Source organism: Rhea pennata, chromosome 9 (assembly GCF_028389875.1).
Source record: "Rhea pennata isolate bPtePen1 chromosome 9, bPtePen1.pri, whole genome shotgun sequence".
In the NCBI taxonomy this organism is placed as follows: Eukaryota; Metazoa; Chordata; class Aves; order Rheiformes; family Rheidae; genus Rhea; species Rhea pennata.
In genome coordinates, this window is record NC_084671.1 from 15,995,459 (window position 1) to 16,019,230 (window position 23,772).

Genomic DNA, 23,772 nt, shown 5'->3' on the forward strand with positions numbered 1-23,772 from the left:
GTGTCATCTTGGTCTCCTGGAAGGTCAGTTTGTGCAATTCACTCTATGACATATCGCAAGCCCTCGCAGCTTTAGCCAACCTCATGATTTGTGTTGTCTGTTGATACGTTGTCTGCTTAATGGGGCGATCATGCAGGCTACAACCAGGAACAAAGCCCAACAGTTCCAACAACCGTGGCTAAGTTAGTGGAAGCAGTACAGCTTGCAAATCTATCAAACTAAACTGCAAGGAAGACAATCTGATTTAGAGAAAAGGCGTTCTGCTACAGTCATTAAGCACAAGTAATTTAGATTTTTTATATTGTCTTCTCATTTACAAATTTACTGTATCAACGCCAGCCAATGGAACGAATTTCTTAAGTAAATGAGAAATAAATAAAAGAGATAGGAAGATAATCAAATTACATAAAATAATTCTTATCCCCTAGATTTATTTTTTTAGAAAGCTATTAACATTGGCAAAATTATAGTAATAATAATAACATAACATAAGAAGTAATTGATTTAAATTAACACCACGTTTTAAGGAATATCAGCAAAAAAAAGAAAGAAAAAAGAAAAGGAAAAAGAAAAGGAAAAAATCCTCAAAATATACCCATTAACAACAACAACAATAACAACAACAGCCTTCGTGAACCAGTGCTGTACTTCTTGGAGTAAAAGGCCCAAGGAAAGTCATGAATCCACTGCCTACAAATTAGTTATGGTCATAAATGCTTTAAATTAAAATAGCAACCGAAATCTCCTCTGTTTTAAATCTCCTAATAATATGTTATCCGAATTAATTTAATTTAGGGACCCAGTCTATGCAGATTCATGGGCAGTGCTGGAGTGGAGTGAAGCACTTCTCATGTAACAATTCCCCATATTAATATTTATGTAGCATATGCAATCTATTTCTGTTATTTTTATGGTTGTTATTCTATGTCTGCAAAGGTCATTTAAATTATACTGCGGCCGAAAATTTGTTTCATAAATTTTGATATAAATACTAATTACACACTATAGTAATGCCAGCAGGGATCCTTTCATTTATCACATTTATATCACCTTCGCTGCTTTAGTGATGACATAATGGAAAGCAGTGAAAAACTGGGACAGTTTTATTCTAATATCCTAAAGCTAGTTGGAGTTGCAGCAGGTTGACTGAGCGAATAAGAATTCCTACCACAATTCATGGGATTTAAGAATCTTTAATAAGGTACGAAATGTTACCAAACAGTTCTGTAAACTAAATTTTACATACCAATTCTTCTAGCCATAAATATTGAATATCTTGTAACATGTATAACCGGACCTTTACATGCGGATAAATATGGAAATTAGGATTTATATACATTATGTTCTTGTATTTGCCAAAAGCAACGGACAGATATAGTTTATATCTTTTTTTTTAATATCACTTTACATAAACAAATGTAACAGTTTGACACGCAGATCCAGGCTTTCACTATACGAATTTCTTGACAGGACGTGTAACAACATTTTACTGCACTACTTAGACTGGACTTTGGGACGAAATGTTGCACTTTATACAAAAAAGCACATTAATACCAATAATATTCTGTTAGATCGACGTTTAGACTGTAATAATACAAAGTAATTCACATTTTGGTACACATTTACTAGAACATTCTTGCCATTCAGTACAAATAGTTGAATTTCTACCTCTTCCCTCTGCCCCCCCACCACCTCCGCCCCACCCGCCGCCTCTCCCTCCCTCCCTCCCCTCCCCCCACATATATGCAAAGACCACAACTCCACATATCCCCTTATTCAACTTGCGATATAACTATTTACAAAATCAAACAGTACATTTTTTTGAAGCTAATAATTCTGTATTTACAAGAGGGGATGGGGGGGAAGGCCGCTGCCCGAGCAGACATGCAGTTGGAGATCTCTAATCAGTGGTTTCCAGTAAAGCCCTACACAGTTGGCATTTGCCCTGGTAACCTTGTCTTCTTATGCATTCTACTAACCCCTTCGCCTACCAAGCCTTGGAACAGAGCAGAACAGAACAGTCCAAAAAGAAAAACAAAAAGAATAAAAATAAGAAAGGAGAAAGAAAAAAAAGAAAGAAATGGAAAAAAGAGAAATAATAAGAAAAAAAGAAAGGAAGGAAAAAAAGCAAAACCAAAAAAAAAAAAACACAATAAAATGAGTCTTCATTTTACTCAGTCCTGGGTCTACTGGCAGCATTTTATTTTTGTTTGCTTTTTTAAATTCTAATTTCAAAATGTTCATTATTTTTGAGTCTTTTAAATAGGGTATTTGTTTGCTCGCTTGGGGGGGTTGTTTTGTTTCGTTTTGTTTTGTTTTTTTGTTGTTGTTTTGTTTTAGCGTTTTAAACGTACCATTCGTTAAAATTTGATGTAAGCGTGCTGTGGCTGGACGTGTGGTGGACTGCGGAGGAGGAAGGGGATAAGGAGCTGGCGGTCTGGTTTTCTGTGGATGGAGACACGATGGTTGGAGGGGTGGAGGACTCGTAGCCTGAGCTGGCGGCGGGAGAAGGCTGGGACCCCTGCGAAGACGATTCATGGACCTGCAAAAGAAACGCGGGCACAAATAGAGAGCAGAAGGGGACCGCGGCCCTGCGGCTGTCGGTGCTCGCGGTCCGGCGCAGAGGCGCGGAGCAACGCGCCCGAGACCAGCGCCGAGCCCCAGGCGCGGCCCGCGGCACCCCGCGGCGCTGCCCGCCGCCGTCGGGGAGGCAGGGCCGGGCACTGCCCGCTGGCCCGGGGGGGGCCGCCCCGCCGCCGGCCGCCTCGGCGCCCCCGCCGCCCCCGCGAGCGCCCTCACAAAAGGCGCCGGGCGGGCCGCGGCAGCGCGGCCGCAGGGCGGGGGGCGGCGCGGCGGCCCCGCTGCCCCGCTGCCGGCCCGGCCGCTGCGCACCGCCGCGCACCGCGCTCCGCCGGCCCCGCGCCCTGCGGCCAGGCCGCGCCGGCGCCCCCGCGCTCCTTCCCGCTGGGGGCAACCCCGCGCAGGGCCCGGGGTGGCGGCCGAGCCGAGCGTCCCGCACATACGGCGCCGTCTATTTACCTTCATGTGCTTTCTGAGGGAGCTGGGGTGCGTGTAGGACTTGTCACACATTTTGCAGAGATAGGGCTTGTCGGAAGTGTGCACATGCATGTGCTTTTTGCGGTCGCTGCTGTTTGCAAAGCGCCTGTCACAGCCCTCGAATTCACACTTAAATGGTTTTTCACCTATTGCACAGGGAAGGGGGGAAAAGGGGTCTGATTAAGCAGGGCCGGCTGGATCTCTTATTGTCCCCATCGCATCGCCGGACGGAAGCCCTGTGCTGCATTTCAAACACTTGCAACTTTCTAAGTTGAAGGAGGCTCAAATCCCCAAATCTCACTTCTCTTCTCTGCCTTTTCCGCACCCCTGACCTTGCTCAGCGTCTGTTTTGGGGGGGGGGGGTTGCTAAATAACTTTTTTTTTTTTTTTTTTTTTTTGAGAGAGAGAGAGAGAGAGAGAGAGAGAGAGGCGAGTTTCATTTGCAGCCCCGGCCCCGGGCACGTCTCCCTCCTTGCAATGCTCGAAGCGAGAGAGCAGGCATGATGGTATTTACACACGATCCTCGGTGTCTAGTTTCCGTTTTTATAGCTCTTTCTCGTGCTATTCTATCCTCCCATACACCCCAACCCCCTCCCCCGTATTTTCTTGCAATATTAAAAATTATCCGGCCGGGAAATACAATGCAAGAGCAGCCCTACAAACCCTCTGCGAAACCGCTCCGGAAAGCATCGCTGCCTTTCCGCTCTCCGAGGGTGGGAGTGGGGGGAGAGGGCTCTCCCAGCCAGGGGCTGCATTTCCACTGCCTGCGTGGGGAAAAGTTCTCAGGGATCCCAGCGCCTGCTTCTCACACAACAATACCACACGAACGCACTGGACTCGGTTTGTTTAAAATCGTTCAGCAGAATTAAATATTTACCACTGCCTGAACTGTAGAGGGGAGACGAATGAGCTGCCTGGAATATTTAGCACAATTTCTCATCGTGCCACAGTCAAAACCGCCGAAGAACAATTAATTAAAACCTATAAATTTAACCGGACAAGGTGCTGAGATTTTTTTCCCCTTGCCCTCACAATTCCAGCAGCAAATTCTGCCTTTCTCCCCCTAAGCCTCATCAGGGATAATTTTCTTTTTGTTACTGCCGCTGGCGTGGCTGTGACCGAGCTTATTTTGCAGTGAAGCTCAGAGCCTGCCTCTTAGGGAAAATAAGTCGCCCTGGACCAGTCTCTCCGCGGCCCCGGCCTTCAGCAAAGCAGCCCCCCGGCCCGCGACCCCTCGCCCTGCGTCCCTCACTCCGACCCGAGCACTCGGCGCTTTCACTTGCAGAAAGAAAAGCTACAGAGAAGGTTACTGTACCTGTATGAGTTCTTTTGTGTATTTTGAGATTCTCTGATCTGGCAAACACTTTGCCACAGCCTGGGAAAGGGCAGGGGAAAGGTTTTTCACCTGTGTGGACTCTGATGTGATTTACAAGTTTATATTTGGCCTTGAAAGGTTTCCCTTCTCTTGGACACTCTTCCCAGAAACATATGTGATTGGACTGCTCGGGTCCTCCAACGTGCTCCACTGTGACATGAGTCACCAGCTCGTGCATCGTACTGAAAGTTTTGTTGCAGGACTTTTTGGGGTTTGACAATTGCTCGGGCTCAATCCACTTACAGATGAGTTCCTGTTTGATGGGTTGCCTCATGTAACGAAAGAAGGCCCCTGCCCCGTGGTGGGCTGCCATGTTCATGTTCATGTGGCCGTAGCCGTGCAGCTGGGTCGACGCGTAGTGCTCGGAGCGGGGGCTGGTGACCTGGCCGTACTGGTCGGGTCTGCCGTACATGTCTCCGGAGAAGCCCAGGCGCATCTGCCCGTTCACCACGTTGGGCGAAGCGTGGCTGGTGGCTTGCTCGTGCAGCCCCGGGAACAGTATGTGTCCTGCGGCGTCCGTGTGGCCGTGGGGTCCGGCGAAGCTGCCGGCGGCGGAGGCGAAGAGACTGTGCTGGGCGCTGGCCGCCGCCGCCTCCCCGAAGCCGCGGTTGCGGAACAGAAAGTCCCGGGTGGAGTTGAAAGCGGCGCTGGAGTAGGAGCTGACATGGGTCGGGTGGTGGTGGTGCCCCAGGGCCGCCGCCGCGTAGCCGGGCGCCTGCGAGGTGAAGGCGGTCTGGCCGGCCGAGGCCAGCTCGTGGGTGCTGGGGTTAATTTTAAAGGCGCCCATGCCGTCGGCGAAGGGGTTGATCCCCAGCCCCACTTCTCTGTCCGTGACATCGGCCGTGGAGTGGTGGCGAGACGATCCGAAGGTAGTGACTCCTATCGCGGGATACTGCGGTCCAGCATCCAGAAGCATCTTCCCAGCGGCGATGCAGCAACCAAAAAAAAGCACGCGCGCACACACACAACGCGGAGAGAAGAAGCAGCAGCAGCAGCAGCAGCGAAAAACACCCTCTTTGGAAAGTCGGCGATGATCACCACCAAAGGAACCACATCAAAAACACCCCCTTCGGCATCAGCACGGGGGGGAAAAAAAGGGGGGGGGAGAAGAAAAAAAAGAGGCTGGTGTGAAAGGAAGGAAGAGATCTTCGCAGTTGCAAATAATAATAATAAAAATGTGCCCCAAAAATATTCACTGCCTCTCTGCTTTGACTTCTCAGGGATGTTTAAGGGGGGAGGGGGTTGGGTGGGCTCAAAAATAAACTGGCTGCAAATAACAATAACGGAGAGATCAAAATGGGCAGCAAAAAAAAAAAAAAAAAAGAAAAGAAAAACAAAAACAAAACAAAAAGAAACTTCCTTCAGTGATTTTTTTGGCTATAGGAATGTTGCAAAGTGGCCGAGAGATTGTTTCTCTCTCCTCTTCGAGCTTCCTCACACTCTCCCCTATTTTTTTTTTTTTTGCCTTTTTTTTTTCGCTTTGCAAAAAAAAGGCGCAAATCATGCACAATATTGTCTTTTGCGGTTTATCTTCCTGGGGAGAAACTTTCACCTCCTCAGCCGGGCGGTGAACGCGAGACTGATAGCGGCAATCATTCCTGCAGATAAATGAATTGAAAAGACGACACCGTCCCCCCCCTTGATGAATGGGAGCCGGGGGCGGAGCGACGTGCGGGCGGACGTGGGCGCTGATTGGCCCGCCGCGGCTCCCCCTCCCCCGCGCAACTCCCCCCGGCCCCGCCAACGGAGGGCGCGCAAAGCCGCCGGCGGGCGCTGATTGGCCCGTCCGCCTCATCAATCGCAGGTATTGTGAGCGCGCTGACATCCCTCATCCCTCCCGACAAACAGGGTTTCCAGGAGTAGCAACTTTTTTTTTTTTTTTTTTTTTTTTTTTTTTATATAAAGCCGTTTTTTTTTTGCACGAAAATATTTCCAACGCATCTTTTTTTGTGTATATGTATGCTAAGGACAAAAAAAAAAAAAAAAAAAAAAAAAAAAAAGCCCAAAGATCTTTGATTATTATTACGGTTATTTTCTCTCTCTGTCTGTCTCTCCCTCTCTCCAACACTGTAATACTAATGATGGTAATGATGATTTCTTGGTGATCCAGAATTTTTAAGATCACTGGACAACTTTTTAGGCTTTGGAAAGAGAAGCCCTGTAGTGACTTGCTTCTTTTGAAGTTGTTGTCTTCCGCTTGTTTAAAACCGAAGCTCTCCAACAGTAGGTGCTGAGTGCATTTGATTTTATTTTTAACCAACAGGCGTGATTTCTCTGGGTAGCTGAGTCTATCTCTCCATCAGTTTTATGAAATAAATCTTGTTTTCTGCACCCATCAAAACGCAGGTGGGTGAGAACTCTTAACTTTCTACTTTTGTTGTTGTCGTTTCACCTCTTTTTGTTATTTTCTTTCTCCCTCTCTCTCTCTCCCTCTCTCACTCTTTCTTTCTCTGTCTTTCTTTTCACAATCCCTTTCATTCAGGTAAAACTGTAAATTTCCCAAACCTACATTGTTTCTTCTCATGCTGCATGAAGTGCCCGGATACTTTTTTTTTTTTTTTGGTAAAAATTTATTTAAAATCCTCGATAGATAGGAGCAATGTAAATTTTCTGACATTCAAACCTTTTCTAGTTCACAAATCAGTCACCCTTGTCACAGTTATTGAAATTCCTCAACTTGCCACACCAGGACGGTGGAAAAAGCAGGCGGTGTCTTTGTTGCTGACCAGGCTTTTGATCGCCAGAGAAAATTTACTTACCTTCAGATGAGTGAGCAGAAAAAGAAATAACACTCCCTTTGATTTAGTTAGAAAAATGCAGACATTTGGATTCAGTGCAAACATACAACACTTGGTTGTTTTCTAGATGCAACCCTCGATTAACCTGTCTTTCCCCAGCTCAAAGTCTATTGAAAAACTGCGGATAGTTCCTTTTTGTTCTCACTACAAAGAGCCATTGATATATATATATAAATGATGGTTGAAAGGTATAAGTATGGTATTTAAAAGCAGAAAACCTTTGTGCCTTAATCAATTAAACTAAGCAACATTTGTATAATTTTTTAAACAATACTTTGGCACTAAAAAAGAGAGATTTCAGTAAAGTTTTTAATATATATAGGTGTATGTATACGTGTGTATATATATGCTAACGTATGTGCATGAGGGTGTGGGTGTGCACATATATAGAAGTGGTACATTATTTATTTACTCAATCGCTTGCATATGCATTAGGTCTAATTATTTTTTAGTAACGAAAACACAAAAAGCTAGCTAGCAGTCGGAATGCTTCCATTTCGCCTTTGTTCAGTCCTTCACTTGGCTTATTCGCAGCTGAATCTGAGCCCCTCAAATTCGTAGTGCTAAACAAAGAAACTTTTAACTCATTCTTTCTATTTAAAGGCGCTAGGAAGCAATCCACATCGCAGGTATTGGGGAATCAGACAAGCAGGGACATTGTGTGAACGCTACTCAGTTTACAGCTGCATATTTGAAGAGGTAAAAAATGGCCATTGCGCCTAGAAAACAACCAAACAACAAAATAAACTTTGATATGCTTTGAAGGAATGTTTCGCGGCAATTTATCTGCAGATGCAGTTTGCATGTGTTCAATATATGGAGATCATTTTCAAAGCAGATTTATTATGTAATTTCCCTTGGATCTTGGGAGGCTTCACATGTTTTGTAGAATAATGATGAACTGAATCTACATGTTTGCATTTATTCTGTAAAATCCATTCGGAGGGATTGCGATTACTTTAACTTATAGCAACAGGTATAACCACTCTACGTGCATCCGTGTGTAGTGTGGATACGTTCTTCAGGCGGATATTACATTACTCTCTATAATTGTTTCTAAAATTACCCGATGCAAAGGACAAAGTTGTCAGCATTATTGTGAAATCTTCAGAGCGATGGCACTGGGAGATCCAGAAAGTTAGATAATCCACTGCTAGGCAGTCTCCAAATGCAGGGGGAACTTAGTGATCATCGCAGGTCCATATAAAATATACGAGAAGGCAGACGAGAGGGTATTTTTAGGAAGCGTATCTAAATATACAGTGCAAGAGTGAATGTAAAAAAAATGTTGTGGGTTGTAGAAGTTATCAAGTGGGATTTGCGGCGTGCTCTCTGCAGGAAACGAAAGCTGCTCCAGTTCAAAGCCACATGCACCAACGTGACATATAAGCCATTAAAATATCATCCTGACGGCTCATTTCTGCTTCATCATACATTCCCTAACTGTTTCCAGAAAGCAAGAAAAGAAGAAATGAAGGATGACCGCCTCGATGGAAACGCCAAAGAGGTGGTGGGTTCTTGGGGGGGGTACTGTTTTCTTCTTTCGTTCTTTCTTTCTTTTCTCTCCCTCCCTTCCCCCCCCCCCCCCCCACACTTTTATTTTTGCCAGTTCAGAAATGAGGGGAAAGCACCAACAGGTCGCAGGGGTAAGTGCCTGGGGGGAAGGGGCGCCTTGGCCCCAAGGCAGCTGGTTGGCCCCCATCGCCTTCCCCAAGGAGAGGGCGAGACCCCGCTGTCCCCGGGGCCCGGCGGGAGGAGGCTCGGCCGCCCCGGGGAGGAAGGGCGGGAGCCCCGCCGGGCCGGGAGGCAGAGCCTCGGCGCCCCGCAGCCACGTGGGGACGCCCCGGCGCACCTGGGCGGGCGGGGGCCCGCGGAGGGAGAGGCCCCGCGCTCCGTCGAGGGGGGCTTCGGCACGCTCCGCCGGGTGCGGGGCGCAGCGCCCGCCCCCCCTTCCCTCCCCCCGGGCAGCGGGGGAGCCCCGGCCAGGCAGCCCGGGCCGCGGAGCGCGGCGGAGGCGCTCCCGGCCCCTCCGAGGGAGACGGCAGTCTCGACAGTGCCGGGCTCGGTGGGGAAGGGCAGGCTGGGTCCCGCGGCCGCGCCGACGGGGCCGGGGGGAGCGCTGACAGAGGCGCCCCCCCGCGGGGTGCCAGCCCGGGGCGCGCTGGCTCTGCGGCACCGCACGCCCCTCTTTACAGCCGCGAGCGGGCGGCACGGAGCCTGCACATGGGCGGCTCTCTCCCCCCATCCACCCGACGGCAGGGCTGGGGCAGCCGGCAAAGGCGCGGGGTGCTGCGGCCAGCTTCTCGCGGAGCCCTCGGAGACGGGGGGCCGCCTCGCACCCGGTGCTGGGCTGCACACGCGGCTGCGCGGGCTGGGGAAGGGGCCAAGCTCCCAAATCGCCCTCGGCGGTGACCTCTGACCCGAGCCTGCCCCGTGCGCCCGCCGCGGGAATCAGCGCAGCTCCCCTCGGAGCACCCCGGGGCGCGCCCTCCGCTGTGCGCCACGGCAGTCGGGGGCGCCGGGCCCCTCCCGCTCGCGGAGCCCCTTCACTGCGCGGCCGCGGGGCTTCTCGACCCCAGGAACTTTATTTCTGCGCCGAAACCTTCCGGCCAGCGCTCCCTTCTCCCTGTTTCCTTGCACGACCGCGGAGAGCAAAGGTTGGCGTGAAAAGCCGGTGATGAGGGGGACACGGGGCGCGGCTGCCGCCCTCCCAGCCCGGCCGACACCCCCAGAGCGGCGCCCCCAAACCGCCCGCGCCCGCGGCGCCCCGCGGCTCCCGGCGGCGTTAGCTCCCGGCCCCGCCGTGCAGCACCCCTGTCCGGCGGCGGGGGGGAACGTCTGGGGACTGGCGGCCGCGGCCCGCGGCGGAGACTGCGCCCAGCCCGCGGGCAGGGGGGCAGAGGGGGCTCCGCTAGCGCGGAGCTGCGCGCTCCGCCCGCGCTTCACCTGCGCGCCCCATAGTGCTGTCCAGCGCACGCAGCGGCGCATCCTCCCTCTCCTATCCCGCCAGCGGCCCTGCGCGGAGGAAGAAGGCGTGCGAGGTCGAGCCAGAGCTTTAGCCAATATTTACTCTCATATCCACGACTGTTTTTTGTTTTTTGATTTTTTTTTTTCGGTCATCTGGTAACCATTTGAAATATTAAATGTAGCGATTTTTTTTTGTCCAGTTTCAACAAGTTGTGGTGAATGCTTGGGACCTGAGCACTCATAACTCCTCCAACCTCTCATCCCACCAGTAAAGCACAGCCCTGCAAATCTCTCGCTAACGGGGCAGTGTCTGCTGCTCTCGTTTGATAAACATGTGAGCATGAATGGAATTTGACTAGTAAAAATAAATTCCTAAGGATTTCCTCTAGTTCTTTTTATTTCGGCAGTAATTTTCATCACAGCGGTAAAAATATTGAAGACATCAAATTATTTGTGATAGAGTATGCCTGTGATTCTCTGATGAAGTTTCATAATTAATCTCATCAATTATTTGTGTTAGTATAAATTTTTATTTCCCAGCCCTGGGATAATAATAATAATAATAATAATAATAATAATAATCTCAGAAGAAACCGATGTCAGATTTCTGTCTGGCTTTCTGTGTTGCGAAATACCTGAGAATTTAAAAAGCACATGCAAAAATTCGGAATCGGACATTATATTAAAACTCAAATCTCTGTTCAGGGTTATTCCTGCCGCTCAAAGGAATATGTGCAAGGTTCTGCCAGCAGCAGTGGAAGTACTCTGTCTTACAGAGTGCAAAGAGCAAGCTGAAAATTATAGGCAGGGAGAAGTGCCAGGGTGGTACTATACTAATCCTTGCTGAGACAACAACTTGCGTTGGAGGCTTGCAGAGTCCGAAATTTAATTTCAGAAGGGAAGGGTCTGTAAACAATATAGTCCGGTTGGTAAAAACCCGTCATACAATAGCCTGCCAGAAGGTGAATGTCACATCAAAGGAGAACTGAAAAGATGTCCTTTCATATTTCTTTTTCCTAAATCAGCCATGGAAACTTCACGGCTCCATAAAACATGTGCTGGTTTGCTGGGGAGACAGCCTCCAGTTTCCTATCAGAGAAAGCTTGTCTTCCCCCACCCTCGCTGTTTAACTCTTGGGTTTTTTTTTCTTTTCTCTTTTTGATTCCACGATGCTCGAATCATATAACTCCGTATTCATATCTCATACAAATGGTTTTGCCCTTAACTTTCCATCCCTCTTTCCAAACAGGAACAAAGTCAGGAAATGAGGCACAAGACTCCCTTTGGAATGAGGAAAAGAAAACGACTTTACAGAAACATCCTGGAAAAGTCAAGTAAGTTAAAATATGTCTTTTTTTCAGTTCAAAGAAGACAATTTTTTTTCAGCTTAGTGTTTAACGTACTTGCATAAACACAAATCAGCGACACAACGCCCCACCAGCAGCTGCTTAATCCTGCTCAATGCCTATTCATTTGGAGGTTCTAGAATTAATATTTGACGACTCTCTCATTGAAACAACAACCCCTGACCCCATGTGATTGCACTGTCACATTATTCTATGACATATTCATCTTGAATTCATTTACGGACGATTTGATTGGAATGAGGTTTGACATGTATTGGATCCTATTAAAGAAGAAGACTTTGATCTTGTTGATGGGGTTTACATGATATGTATCATCTTTACCAGGGATACCAGGCTTCCACAATGTGGTGTCTAAGCAGTTAGTGACTGAGAGCTTATCTGACAGGAATACCTTAATCTTGAGGTACTGAATGAAATATTCTATTTAAAATAAGCATACGATTTGCTTGTCCTAGGGTATCTCTAGGTCATAAAATGTGAGCGACAAACCTAGTCACAAGCCCTTGCTCGTCTGATAGCTGAATCCCCATTATTCGGGAAACCTGAAATAACGAAAAAATCCTCCTAAGTGGGAAAGGGAAAGGAAATAGAAACAAAGGGAGAGTGTGTTCTCGAGCCATTCAGTGCCCTCTTATCTTCTCTCTGATGAGTTGTTGAGGTTACTGAGAAGCTTTCTTGAACCACCTCACGCTAAAGAGCTGTGCCTTCTGCCGGGACAGCCAGAGACTCAGGTCCTGAGCCCTGTCCTTGTGTCAGCCGTTAGCCTCACTGATTCCTCCCTGCCAAATATCAGTTTGATGGCCAAGAAGGAGGCAGAGGACGATTTCTCGGTCTTCTCTATTTCTGTTCCTCATCCTTCTCCTCTCCTAGTAAATATTAGGATTTTTAGATGAATCCCTTCCCCCCCCACCCAAGGAGTTGAAGCCTAAAGGTTAGCCCTTGGAGCCTGTTGTCTCGGCGTTTCAAGGAGTTCCCTCCCAGCCCAGGGCACCTACTGAGAAGTTTCTAGCTGGCTCAGCAGGGAAGGGAATTCTATGAAGAAACAGAGGTGGGAGCAGATTTTGCTCTCCCAGACGCTTCAGGGGGCAAAAACTGTTCCTTGCGCAGAGCATGACAGTAGGATAAAGAGCAGGATTTCGTCCCAAGTCAAAGAGGACAACACGAGCAGCCCTTGGTTTTATGGGGAAAGCTGTTTTGCAGATTAACTTCACAGAAACCGCTGTCTATGGCAAAGATAGAAATATGGAGAAGCGCCTTGCTGTGTGGGTAGATTTACACCAAGACAAGGCAAAATATGGTAGATCTGGAAAGCTGTTCTCTGCACAGAACAACCAGGGCTGTGTCACTCTCAGGTACTTACTGGGAAAAAAAAACAAAAACAAACAAAAAAAAAAACATGGTTTATTTTCGAGCTCGCAGGCCATGGGCTGTATGTGCAGGGCCAGGGCCGAGGCTTGTGCTGCCCGCGGCAGCCACGCACAGGACGGAGCCCCACACCCTCGCGGCGAGCACCGAGCCCGCGGCACAGCCCCGACGTGCGAGGCTCCGGGCAGGACAGCGAGCCCATGGCACAACCCCGACGTGCGGGGCCAGCCCGCTTTCTTACCAGCACTGCTCCATGCTGGCTTTGCTTTTCTTTGTGCTAAAGCGCGGCCCTTCTGGGCTCCGCTCTGGGGCAGGTTCCGACCCACTGCCCGACTTCCTTTATTTCTGTCACGGATGGTGGGCCGGGAGGGAATGGTAGCCGTGTCCCGGCTTTGTGAGGGGGGAATCCGGGTGTACCTTCCCACAACATGTCACCTCTCTAGAGTAGGCGGTATTTGGGGCCGGGGGCTGCAGATGGGGTTGCAGAAACACAGCAGCTACTCAGCTACTCAGACATGGGAGATTTATATACAGAACAAGCCACTCGCCTCTGAATGCTGATGCATCCTTCTGCTTCCCCTCCCTCCCCACTGCCCCCCCCCCCGCCCCGGATCTGGCACCCAAGAGTCCGTGGTCCCTTTCAGCTTCTCTTTCCTTAAAACAAGGTAGCATTGCCTCAGCAATGATTCTGCCCTGGCATCTGGGTTTCAGCTTCAGCTCAGTATATTTGTATTTCATTGCTTGTGCAATCCCACCTTCCCCCTGGAAAGGCTCCGGTTCATCCAGGCCTTGAGTCTCCAGGGAAGTCTAGAGGCGAAGCCCTTACTGTAGCCAGATAGGTTGGGGGGGGGGAGGGGGAAGAAAAAATAAATAAAAAAAAAAAAAAGAGAGATAGAGAGAGAGAGAGAAAGAATTGGCCCTGCCCTGCACAACCTGATGTTGACCGGTTGAGAATTCGCCCAAGAGCCCAGCTTATCTGGTCAAATATGGCTCATATATTTTTGCCAAGATGCAGGAGACCTCGGTCACCCCTCGAGTGGCAGGCATACGCGTTCAAGCTGCCAACGGGCTGCATAAACAGGCATTCAAGTTTTCAAAACATCCTGCAAGATACACTGAACTTCGCTGCTTTTGGCCCTGTTTTCCTCCTCCTCCTCCTTTCTCCGCCTTCCTGCAGTCATGTGCGCGGCCCCCGCCCGCCCCCCTGCCCACTCCCCCGCGGGCAGAGGCTTCCCCCGAGGTGCACGGCGCATGCAGGGAGCGCAAAGCCCAACTTCACCTAGGAGGGTGAGAGAGACACCAAGTGCCAGGGTCTCATTCCTTGCCTGAAAAAGAGAGCGACAGAAAGCCTTAAGTGAGGGGCGAACCATTAGTGTCTGCCGAGAAAACATCACAATATTTTAAATTGGCTTAGGGCAAACCGGTTATGACATTTTTTTAATTGATAAACTGTTCCAGATGCTTTCTCCCCTGACTGAGAAGTGTCAGAATTGATGGATAACAAGTATGTAGAGATGAAGTATTTTAAGGAGGTATGAGGAAAACAGCTTTATTTGGAATTCACACTCTCAGTACATTTGTAAGTAGCAGATTCATACTTCCTAACGTTTGTCTCTTCTGTGCACTCCTATTGAGATGGTCATGAATAGGACTGTCAAATCCATTTCGTAGAGCAAGCAGACTTGAAAGTTAAGATATTGTGAAGATGGTGTGTGGTTTAAAAATGCCTGCGTAAACATGTTATGTAAGGATGGAGAGCTAATTGCATCATTTGTCACTTTTCATCATCTCCACTCAGAAAGATATACACAAGAATGTATCTCCAGCTAGCTATCTAAATATTGGTTTCCTGTTTGAAAAAAAAAATGGTGAAAGGCAACGAGAGCCAAAATACGTAACTGCAGCCAGCCCAGAGTATGCGAAGCAGAGATAAAATGTACCCTATACGATTATACGTGGCCAACATCTTAACCGTACCATTTCAGATCATTGGCTACTAGTCTCTGTTATGAGAATAACCGGGCTGAAAATGCCAAACATTTTATTGTTTACTACTTAACATAAAACCCATCGATCGCTGATACTGTTAAACTTTTATGGAAATGCAAAATTTCGCGCCGCGAGCTTTATAGGGTACTGGAAATGGCGTGCGACGCTAACTCCAGATCCGAAGTGAGTATCCACCGGCAGGTTAACAGTAGGTCAATGTATTAAAATGCAGAGTGTCGGGCACGACGGTCAGAGAATTATTGCTGCTTTTTTTTTCGTAAGACTGTGCGTTTACTGGTGGAGTCATTTTTTTGCCAGGATCCGAGTTCTGTGCTAGTCCTGGGGGCAGATATTTACAGTGGTGTTTTTCCTTCTTAAAGCAGATGTCCTATTTCTCCCGTCTTTTGCCATGTTTTTTCTTCTTCTTATGTTTACAGTCCGCTCTCTTAAAAACTTAGGTAGATGCTTCCTTCTGTACTGAAGCCCTAAGCTTTTTAAAACCTATAAGGCCTCAATGCATAAAGCCTGTAGCCTTAACCTACACTTTCATCATTAGCAACGTAAAACCTGCGCACGATGTTCTTTCCTTCAGGTGAGCAGCATCAGAATATGTATGGTGTATGAATATATTTCAATGCTTTTTCTTCAGCCAAGGAAGGGAATTTACGTGGAACTATCCTGTAAGTGAGAGAGTGAGAGAATGAGAGAGAGAGAGAGAGAGAGAGAGAGAGATGGAAAGGGAGAGACTCCCTCTTCTGGGTTAAACATTCAGATTCAGGCTAAACATAACGATTGCTCGTATTACTCCAGCAGCCAATAACCAGATAACTGCTGAAACTTATCAAATGACGGCAATGGGAGTCTTCCAAGAATCCCTTTGTGAAGGCTCCTGCAGAAATTACAGCGGTCCGAGCGCTATGCCAAATGTGCAGCGTTAGGCAGCAAGATTGCGGTGCCGCTCGGCTACTACTTTTGAATGAGAAAGCGCAGTTATCTGCTTTGCCAACAAGTGTCAGACACCTACGCGCTTGCCCAGCCCCGCTCCCCGGGGAGCTCGGGCGAGGAGCTCGCTCCCGCCGTCCGGCACGGGGCCGCGGGCCCGGCAGGGCCGCCGGCGCGGAGGAGCCCGCAGGGCGCGGGGGAGAGGGGGGGCGCAGGGCGGCTGCCGCGGGGCCGGGCGGCGGCGCGGGGCTCGGCGTGCCCGAACAAAGAGCCCCGGGGCCGCGCTGCGCACGGGCGGCGGGAGCGCGGCCGGCTGCGCGCTCACCAGCGGGCCCCCTCCCCCCACCGCGGCTTTGTTCCCCGGGGCGGCGGCCCCGCGGCGGAAGCTCGGCAGCGGGGCCCGGCGAGGTCGGCGGGGACTGAGACGGCCGGCGGGGCGCGGCGGGGCGCGGCGCGGCCGCGGGGGCAGCTCCCCGCGCCCGCGGATACGCCCCCCCGCCGGCGGGACGGCGCTCCCGCTGCTCGCCCGCCCGCCCGGCAGGGCTCGGCGGCCAGCCCGCCCGCCGGCCGGGGACAGGCGGAGGCGGCGAGCCCCCGCGCCGGCGGCGGAGCGCGGCGGAGCGGGGCGGAGGCGCGGCGCGGGGGGCGGCGGGCCGGGGGGCGCCGTCGGCGGCGCATGCGCGATCCCTCCCTCCCCTCCTGCACGGAGCGGTAACCCTTTTCAGTCAGCAGCGGGACCTGTCATCGTGACGTCACGGCGGGAGCAGCCAATGGGCGGGCGCGGCGGTCGTCGGGCCGGCGCGGCGGCCCGGAGGCGGCGCGCGGCCGCGCGCGCCCCGTCCCGCGGCCGCCGCTGCGCCGCGTGGGGCTGCCCCGGCGCCGCGGAGCGCCGCGGGAGCGAGCGGGGGGGCGCGCAGCCCCTCGCCGGCCCCGCCGGCTACAGCAGCCGCCAAAAACACGCCACCGAAATCCCAACACCCTCCCCCCAACGCTGGCAGCGCCGCCCGTGTGCCCCGCCGAAGGGGCAGCGGGACCGGGAAACTTTTGTGGGGGGGAGCAAAAAAAAGTTTTTTTGTTTTTTTTCCTTCTCTCTCCCTTTCTCTGTCCCTCTGTCTCTCTCTCCTCCCCGCTGTCAGGTGACTTTTTAGCGTTAGAAGCTAATGAGCGTGGATGCTCTGGGGATCCCAGTGATGGACCCTGCTGCACTCTCCAGGCGGAACACGGCGCTGAGATTAGTAGACTTGGCAGGGGCTTCTCGCAACCACGGCCACCACCCCCCCGAGAGCATGACGGGCTTCCCGGGCCTCGCCGGGCACCCCCGCGCCACGGCCGCGCACCCGCGGGAGCCCGCCGCCGAGGCCCGCCTGGGGCCGCTCCGGCCAGAACACATGGGGCACCATCCTCCTCCTCATCCTCCTCCTCAGCATCACCCCGCGGCCCTTAAGCTCAGCCCAGCCCCTCATCCCCACCACCAGCTCCACCACCACCACCACCACCACCACCATCATCATCATCATCATATGGCAGGCCAAGCTGAGGTGGTCTCTAGTCAAACAGGAGCGTTTGGCCCGGCGCAGTCAACAGCAGTCCCTTACCCCGTCTCTCACCCAGCCCAGGCTATTGCAGCAGGTAGGGACTTTTTCATACGCAGAGACCTGCCGGCCCCAGTCATGCCAGGGCTGACCGAGCAGCACCCCGCTGCAAGTTCTCACCACGGACTGTTTGTCTCAACAACAGGTAGCTGCCCTGGACACCATGGTCACCATCACCATTCAGAAGCTGGGAATCCCTCTCTGTTCGCTGGACTCCATGAGCAGCCTCCCCATGCAGCTCCAGGTGGCCATCTAAACGGACAGATAAGACTGGGGTTACCTGGAGAAATGTACGCCAGGTCTGAACATTTCACTCAAGTACCAGCCTCCAGGACAGATCCTTTTGCTGCTTCTTCGCTTCATAGCTACGGTGGCATGAATCTGAACGTGAATCTGGCTCCACACCACGGCCCGGGTGCCTTCTTTCGTTACATGAGGCAACCCATCAAACAGGAACTCATCTGTAAGTGGATTGAGTTGGACCAGACTCCCAAAAAATTATGCTCGAAAACTTTCAGCACGATGCACGAGCTGGTGACTCATGTCACGGTGGAGCACGTTGGAGGACCCGAGCAGTCCAATCACATATGTTTCTGGGAAGAGTGTCCAAGAGAAGGGAAACCTTTCAAGGCCAAATATAAACTTGTAAATCACATCAGAGTCCACACAGGTGAAAAACCTTTCCCCTGCCCTTTCCCAGGCTGTGGCAAAGTGTTTGCCAGATCAGAGAATCTCAAAATACACAAAAGAACTCATACAGGTCAGTATGTAAAGCTCTCTTTACTCTCTCTCTGTATTATTCAGTATACTGTTTTGTTTTGCTTTGTTTTGTTTTTAATGTATTCTTTACGTTGTTATCGAATGCACGCCAAGTACTTCTGGAAAATAAATTCTCAGATTTGTTTGCTTCTTTGCCATTTACGGGGAAGGGGAGAGATAAGAAAAGGAAAAGAGAAAAAAAGAAGAGCGAGAACAAATCTCAGAATTCACGTCCGTTTTTTTTCTGCTTGTGCGGACTGTTGTAATGTTTATTCGGGTAGATCTGTGCAAATATTGAGAGACAGAGCTACTATTTCTGCTTATTCACACAGCCAATGATTTTTTTTTCAGTTTAAAGTAGTTGGGAAAAAATGAAATCATTGTGCAAGCTCACAAATTAAAAGTGAACAATAGAAGTTACAACTTGTCTAGTCAGTTTTGACTGATGTCGCTGAGATGCTGCTGCTCTAACATTGTGAGAATAACACAGCTGCGACCTTTTCGTTCAACAGTTTTGTTTTGGTCAGAGGGAGTTTCAAATGTTTGATCTGAATAACAGTGACATTTTTAATGAGCATTGCCATCCAACGACTGTGTGCATTCGCAAATATGGGCTGTTGCAGATTTTGATTCTCGGGAGGGGAAAGAAAAGGAAATTAAACTCGGTATTTTTTCGGCCTGTACGTTTTGAAATGTCATTTACAGGACTCTTAAGTGAAATTGGGACATGTGTCAGAAACATCTGTTAGTTCTAGTTAACAGAAAGGAAAGTAATTCGATGGATGATCTTGCAAAACTGTATTCGAATTCTTCCGGCCAGGAAAGCATTTATAATTAATGAAATTGCACGTAGAAAGTTTTCACACTTCCAGGAGATGCTTGTGAAGTTGTATTAATTAGTTTAGCAGCCGGTGTTTGTAGTCTGTACCGCTGTCTCTCTCTCTCTCTCTCTCTCTCTTTTTTTTTTTTTTTCTTTTCTTTTTCCTGAAGAAGAAGATAAGAAATAAACCCTTTTTGGAAAATTTAATCTGTTCCAGTGTAGGGTTTTCCACCTCCCACCCCCTTCTGTACAGCATTCTGCACTGCTAGGGAAACTGCATAATCCTATTGTAAGATCTGCTTACAGCCTAGCGATTTTTTTTCGCCCTCCAGTTCATAAAACTCCCCTTCCCCCATGCTCGATATATGGCCTGACCTTAGAGCAGTTGCATTTTTATGATATAACTCGACGTGATATAATATGCATGACATATATACTAATTCGTACCGCTATCGTCTAAACATAGCAGAGATTTTACTGTAACCATCACTCGTCACCTAATTATTTTTCCATTGCTCTATGAGTAGTTAGGGAGATGCAATACCAAAGTTGTGTTTCTCTGCTATGTTCTCGGCCCCCTTTTAGAGAGGAAAGGAGTATCCCCGGGTCACACAACTTGTACCCGAGCCAGCTTCTTGTCGGTTCGGAACAGGTACAGCCATTAACCAGGAGAGCTCATCCCTTAATGACAGTGTTTTTCTTAAGTAAACAAACTTTTACTGCTCTTTAACGGCCTCACTGTTTGAAGTCTCTGAAGCAGAAAATGGTTAAATTCTTAGTGTAACTGACCTACATCAGAGAGGCAGGTTCAGGGCAAAACTGCGAGCGGAGGTTGGCGTTTATTGAACAGAATTCGGCCCGTCCGTACTTTTCACCTTAACTTTCGCGGTGATTAATCGCTAGATTGCGAGTACTCCTGCGTGGCCTTCGTGGTTCCGCTGCTTCTATTAAACCCCCCGAAGTTGTCAAAAACGAAATGTTTCAGAAATCCTAACAGAGCGCGCTGAGAATTATTCATGAGGCCGGCTCCAGCTTCCACAGGAAAACCATTGCCGCCCGCGATGTTAATGACGGCGGGTTTCTGCGGGGCTGGGGGAGCGGGGCAGGGGGATTTGCGGCGCGGGGGGCTGCTCGCGGCAGCCGCGGCCGGCAGCGCGGCGGCGGCCGCAGCGGCTCCCGGGCCGCCGCCGCGGGCCGCGAACAAAGCGGCGGCGCGGGGCTGCGCGCCCGCCCGGCCGCCGCACTCCGGGCCCCGCGCCCGCGCCCCCGCCCCCGAGACAAGTTTGTAAATACCTTAATGCACGCCCGGCGATGGGGGATTAGGCCGCATTTTCCAAGCCGAATTTCCCTGAACAGTTTTTTTTTGCACAGCTACAAGTGTGGTTTTAAAATGGCGGTTGAGCTCCTGCGCTTCTCCATCGCCTGGTTGAACTTTCTGCGGGTCTAGAGCTCGGCACCTCTGTGCTCAGGCTGCAGCAGGAAGGACCTGTAAAATGTCCTCTCTCTCGCGGATAGAGATTGCCACGTAAGAAAACCTGCTCTCGCGAAAGGGATTCTTGCAAACGGTGCGGATGGCTCCTCTTTATCGAGGCGTCCAGAGAATGCAAACCAGGCAGCTGGAAAATGCTGCCCTCTTTCCAGATATCTGACACTACGGAGGGCTTTTCCGTGACTCTTTCACGGGGTTAAGCGAAGTTAAACATTTTCCAACTCTTGAGAAATCAGAAGGCGCTGCAGCCCGGTTTTACCTGAATGTAACTCACTTTGCACAACCAGAGTGCTTATGAGGATGGCTTTCCCTGGGGTCTCCTAACTTACTGCTTGCTTGTACTACACTAATATCCTTGATTTGTTGTCTCAACTTAGATGCTGAAGGTCAAATTGTTTCCTTACGTGCAACTGTAATTAGATTATATGCGTGCGTGTGTCTGCGCATATGCCCTGCTATATATCGAGAATATTTGGTTACAAGACCCGCATCATTTTCCGAGAAACCTTATTTTTAACCTCTCCCCCCTTCCCTCTAACGCCAGGTATTTACCAAACCTCTGTGCAAATGTTAGCGGTAAAAGATGTGAGGCATCCTCATTTATTATTACAGTGGAAAATGGCATACGTTAAACGCGGAGCCATGAGCTTTTTCCCACCCACCTTGCATAAAGTGCATTCATGTGAAATATTTGGGATGCCTTCCTTTATTTCCCTGTGCTCACAACCGAGCACGAGCTGGGTTAGTTCCCTCAGAAATTTAATCGTGACGAACTGAGGGGGAGCTCCCTCCTCCCAATAAAATCAAAAACAAAACCCCGAAGCTTTTACAAATATTCGATGTCCTTTCGGCCACATACGCCATGATGGTGAACACAGTGGCTTTGTTTGCGCTTCATGTTTAACGTTCAGTTGTATATTTTTGTGAGGTCTTCTGCTCCCTGCTTTTTTTTTTTTTTTTTTTTTTTTTTTTTTTTAACTTTTGACAGGGAAAAGGCTATTTTCACACTTGGTTGCTGTAGGACGTGGGTGCTCCTTCGGAAGAAGGTTTTCGCGGTTTGCTGTTACAATATTGACAATAATACAGTCAGCATTTCGTCCCGAAATGACTGAAGCATGTTTCCTTGAACACACATCCTATATATTGTGTGCCTTGCCTAGTGCACAGAATCCGAGGTTAAACTTTCACACGGTTCCAACTGCACGATTATATTTCTATGATGCTTAACGTCGCTTATCATATTACTAGACAAATTAATCCCGATTGCAATTCCTTCCATGACTGAGTAGGTTCAAATGATAAAAGACTCCTACACTCCCGACAGAACTGGGCACTGGCCTAGTCTCTTTCCTGATGAATGTCTATGATTTTGCACCCCACAATCAACGCCTTTTTGAAAGATTTTGTGCTTTCACGCGCAATATCAGCAAGCTAGTGAGCGACTAAGGGGAGGGAGGGTGATGCAGATCTTCCACAGGATTGTAATCAGCGCAAGAATAGAGTGGATGAGATGTGATTTACCAAGGTTATGAATAGTATTTCCACGTGCACCTCGGGGAGCGTGAGGGATGTATTTAACGTAAAAACATTCCCAGGGATAAATCACCGGCCACTCTTTCTGCAGGACATCGCAGTCTGCAGAGACAACACGCTTTGTTTATTCGGAGCCAGCACTTGGCCTCTAAGTTTTCCTTATCTAAGGGCTTTGTCTTTTGCACAAAACCCCACGCTGACACGCAGGCTCGGGGAAGGGGGAAGGAGTGGCTTGAGGCTGGCCGGGCAGGGCGCTCTCGGTGCGGGGCTGGCGGCGCAGCTGGGGGTGTGCGGGGCGGTGGGGGGAGCGCGGCGGGGCGGCGGCGGCGTGTGCGGGCGGCCAAGGACGGGGCAGGCGAGGCCAAGGGAAAGCTGGGCCGGGGGGGCTGATCCGGCAGAACCGCGCGCGGGGGCCCGAGAGAGGGGCCCGGGAGGCGGCGGTGTGCCGGGGCCGGGGCGCCACGCCACCCTCCCTTTACTAATGCCTGTGCTCGCCCGTTGCCTCCTTCAGGGGAGAAGCCGTTCAAATGTGAGTTCGAGGGCTGTGACAGACGCTTCGCCAACAGCAGTGACAGGAAGAAGCACTCTCACGTCCACACCAGCGACAAGCCGTACAACTGCAAAGTGAGAGGCTGTGACAAGTCCTACACCCACCCCAGCTCCCTGAGAAAACACATGAAAGTGCACTGCAAATCCCCTCCTCCCAGCTCCGGCTACGAGTCCTCCACGCCCTCCCTGGTGTCCCCCTCCTCGGACTCCGGCCGGGAACCCCCCGCCTCGTGTTCCCACGCCGAGCCCTCCGCGCCCGCGCAGCCCGCCGCCAACCTGAGCGAATGGTACGTGTGCCAGGGCGCGGGGGCCCGCGGCCCGCCCCGCTCCCCCCGCGGCTCCGCCGCCGCCTCGCCCCGACGGGGAGCCCCGGCCCCGCCGCTAGGGCGCGGCGCCGCGGAGCGGAGGGGCTGCGCGCCGCGGGCCTGCCCAGCAGAAGCCGCGGGGGGGCCCTTGGCGGGCCCGGGGGGCGGGAGCCCCTCGCCGCGCGGGCAGGCAGAGCGCGGGGCAGAGGCAGGGAGAGGCTCTGCGCGGCCCCACGGCCCCTGGAGAGAAGACACGCGGTAACAGGCGCGACACCAGCCCCACGCTGCAGACTGTCCCTGACACCAGCACACGTGCAGGCAGCGTCCGCCTGCCCCAGTTGCTCTCGCATCCTTTCTCCATGCCACACACCCCCGCTCGTCCTGTCCCAATCTGTTCACGAGCTCATCGATTCCTTTCCTTTCCTTTCCTTTCCTTTCCTTTCCTTTCCTTTCCTTTCCTTTCCTTTCCTTTCCTTTCCTTTCCTTTCCTTTCCTTTCCTTTCCTTTCCTTTCCTTTCCTTTCCTTTCCTTTCCTTTCCTTTCCTTTCCTTTCCTTTCCTTTCCTTTCCTTTCCTTTCCTTTCCTTTCCTTTCCTTTCCTTTCCTTTCCTTTCCTTTCCTCCCCCCCACCGAGGAACCAAAATGTTTTAATACAGATTTCTAGCTGTACAGATTTTTCTCTTGTTAACAGTGTCTTGTGGTAAAGTGCTTCTGTTCGCCACTATTTTCTGTGAGAGTGCATTTTTAAAGATATATATATATATATATATAAACTATTATTTGTTACCGAATTGTACAAAATGGATCCATTAAATTCTTTGATTAATTAACCCGTTCGGTGGCCGTTTCTGTAAAAAAAACTCTTT

At 50.5% G+C, this 23,772-nt stretch overlaps 2 protein-coding genes across 2 annotated transcripts; one reads left to right on the forward strand and one right to left on the reverse strand.

The window, feature by feature from the left end:
- Window positions 1-2,344: 2,344 nt before the first annotated feature.
- Window positions 2,345-5,348, reverse strand: LOC134144086 (zinc finger protein ZIC 1). Its single transcript, XM_062582730.1, has 3 exons — window positions 4,373-5,348; window positions 3,040-3,203; window positions 2,345-2,542 (listed from the first exon to the last, which is right to left on the reverse strand). Exons 1-3 carry the CDS (start codon window positions 5,346-5,348, stop codon window positions 2,345-2,347), a joined length of 1,338 nt encoding a protein of 445 aa, XP_062438714.1.
- An 11,672-nt stretch (window positions 5,349-17,020) lies between these two features.
- Window positions 17,021-22,975, forward strand: ZIC4 (Zic family member 4; the record flags this gene model as incomplete). The annotated part of the gene is given in 3 exon segments (XM_062582728.1): window positions 17,021-18,212; window positions 22,565-22,920; window positions 22,922-22,975. Coding segments are annotated over 3 exon segments (1,602 nt in total), but the record flags the coding sequence as incomplete, so codon positions are not given.
- Window positions 22,976-23,772: the final 797 nt, after the last annotated feature.

Coding starts and splice junctions, on each gene's coding strand:
- LOC134144086 (XM_062582730.1), bottom strand. CDS start 5,348: ATGCTTCTGGATGCTGGACCGCAGTATCCCGCGATAGGAGTCACTACC. Junction 3,204..4,372: donor ACACAAAAGAACTCATACAG/GTACAGTAACCT, acceptor CCTGTGCAATAG/GTGAAAAACCATTTAAGTGT. Junction 2,543..3,039: donor CCCTCAGAAAGCACATGAAG/GTAAATAGACGG, acceptor TTTCTTTTGCAG/GTCCATGAATCGTCTTCGCA.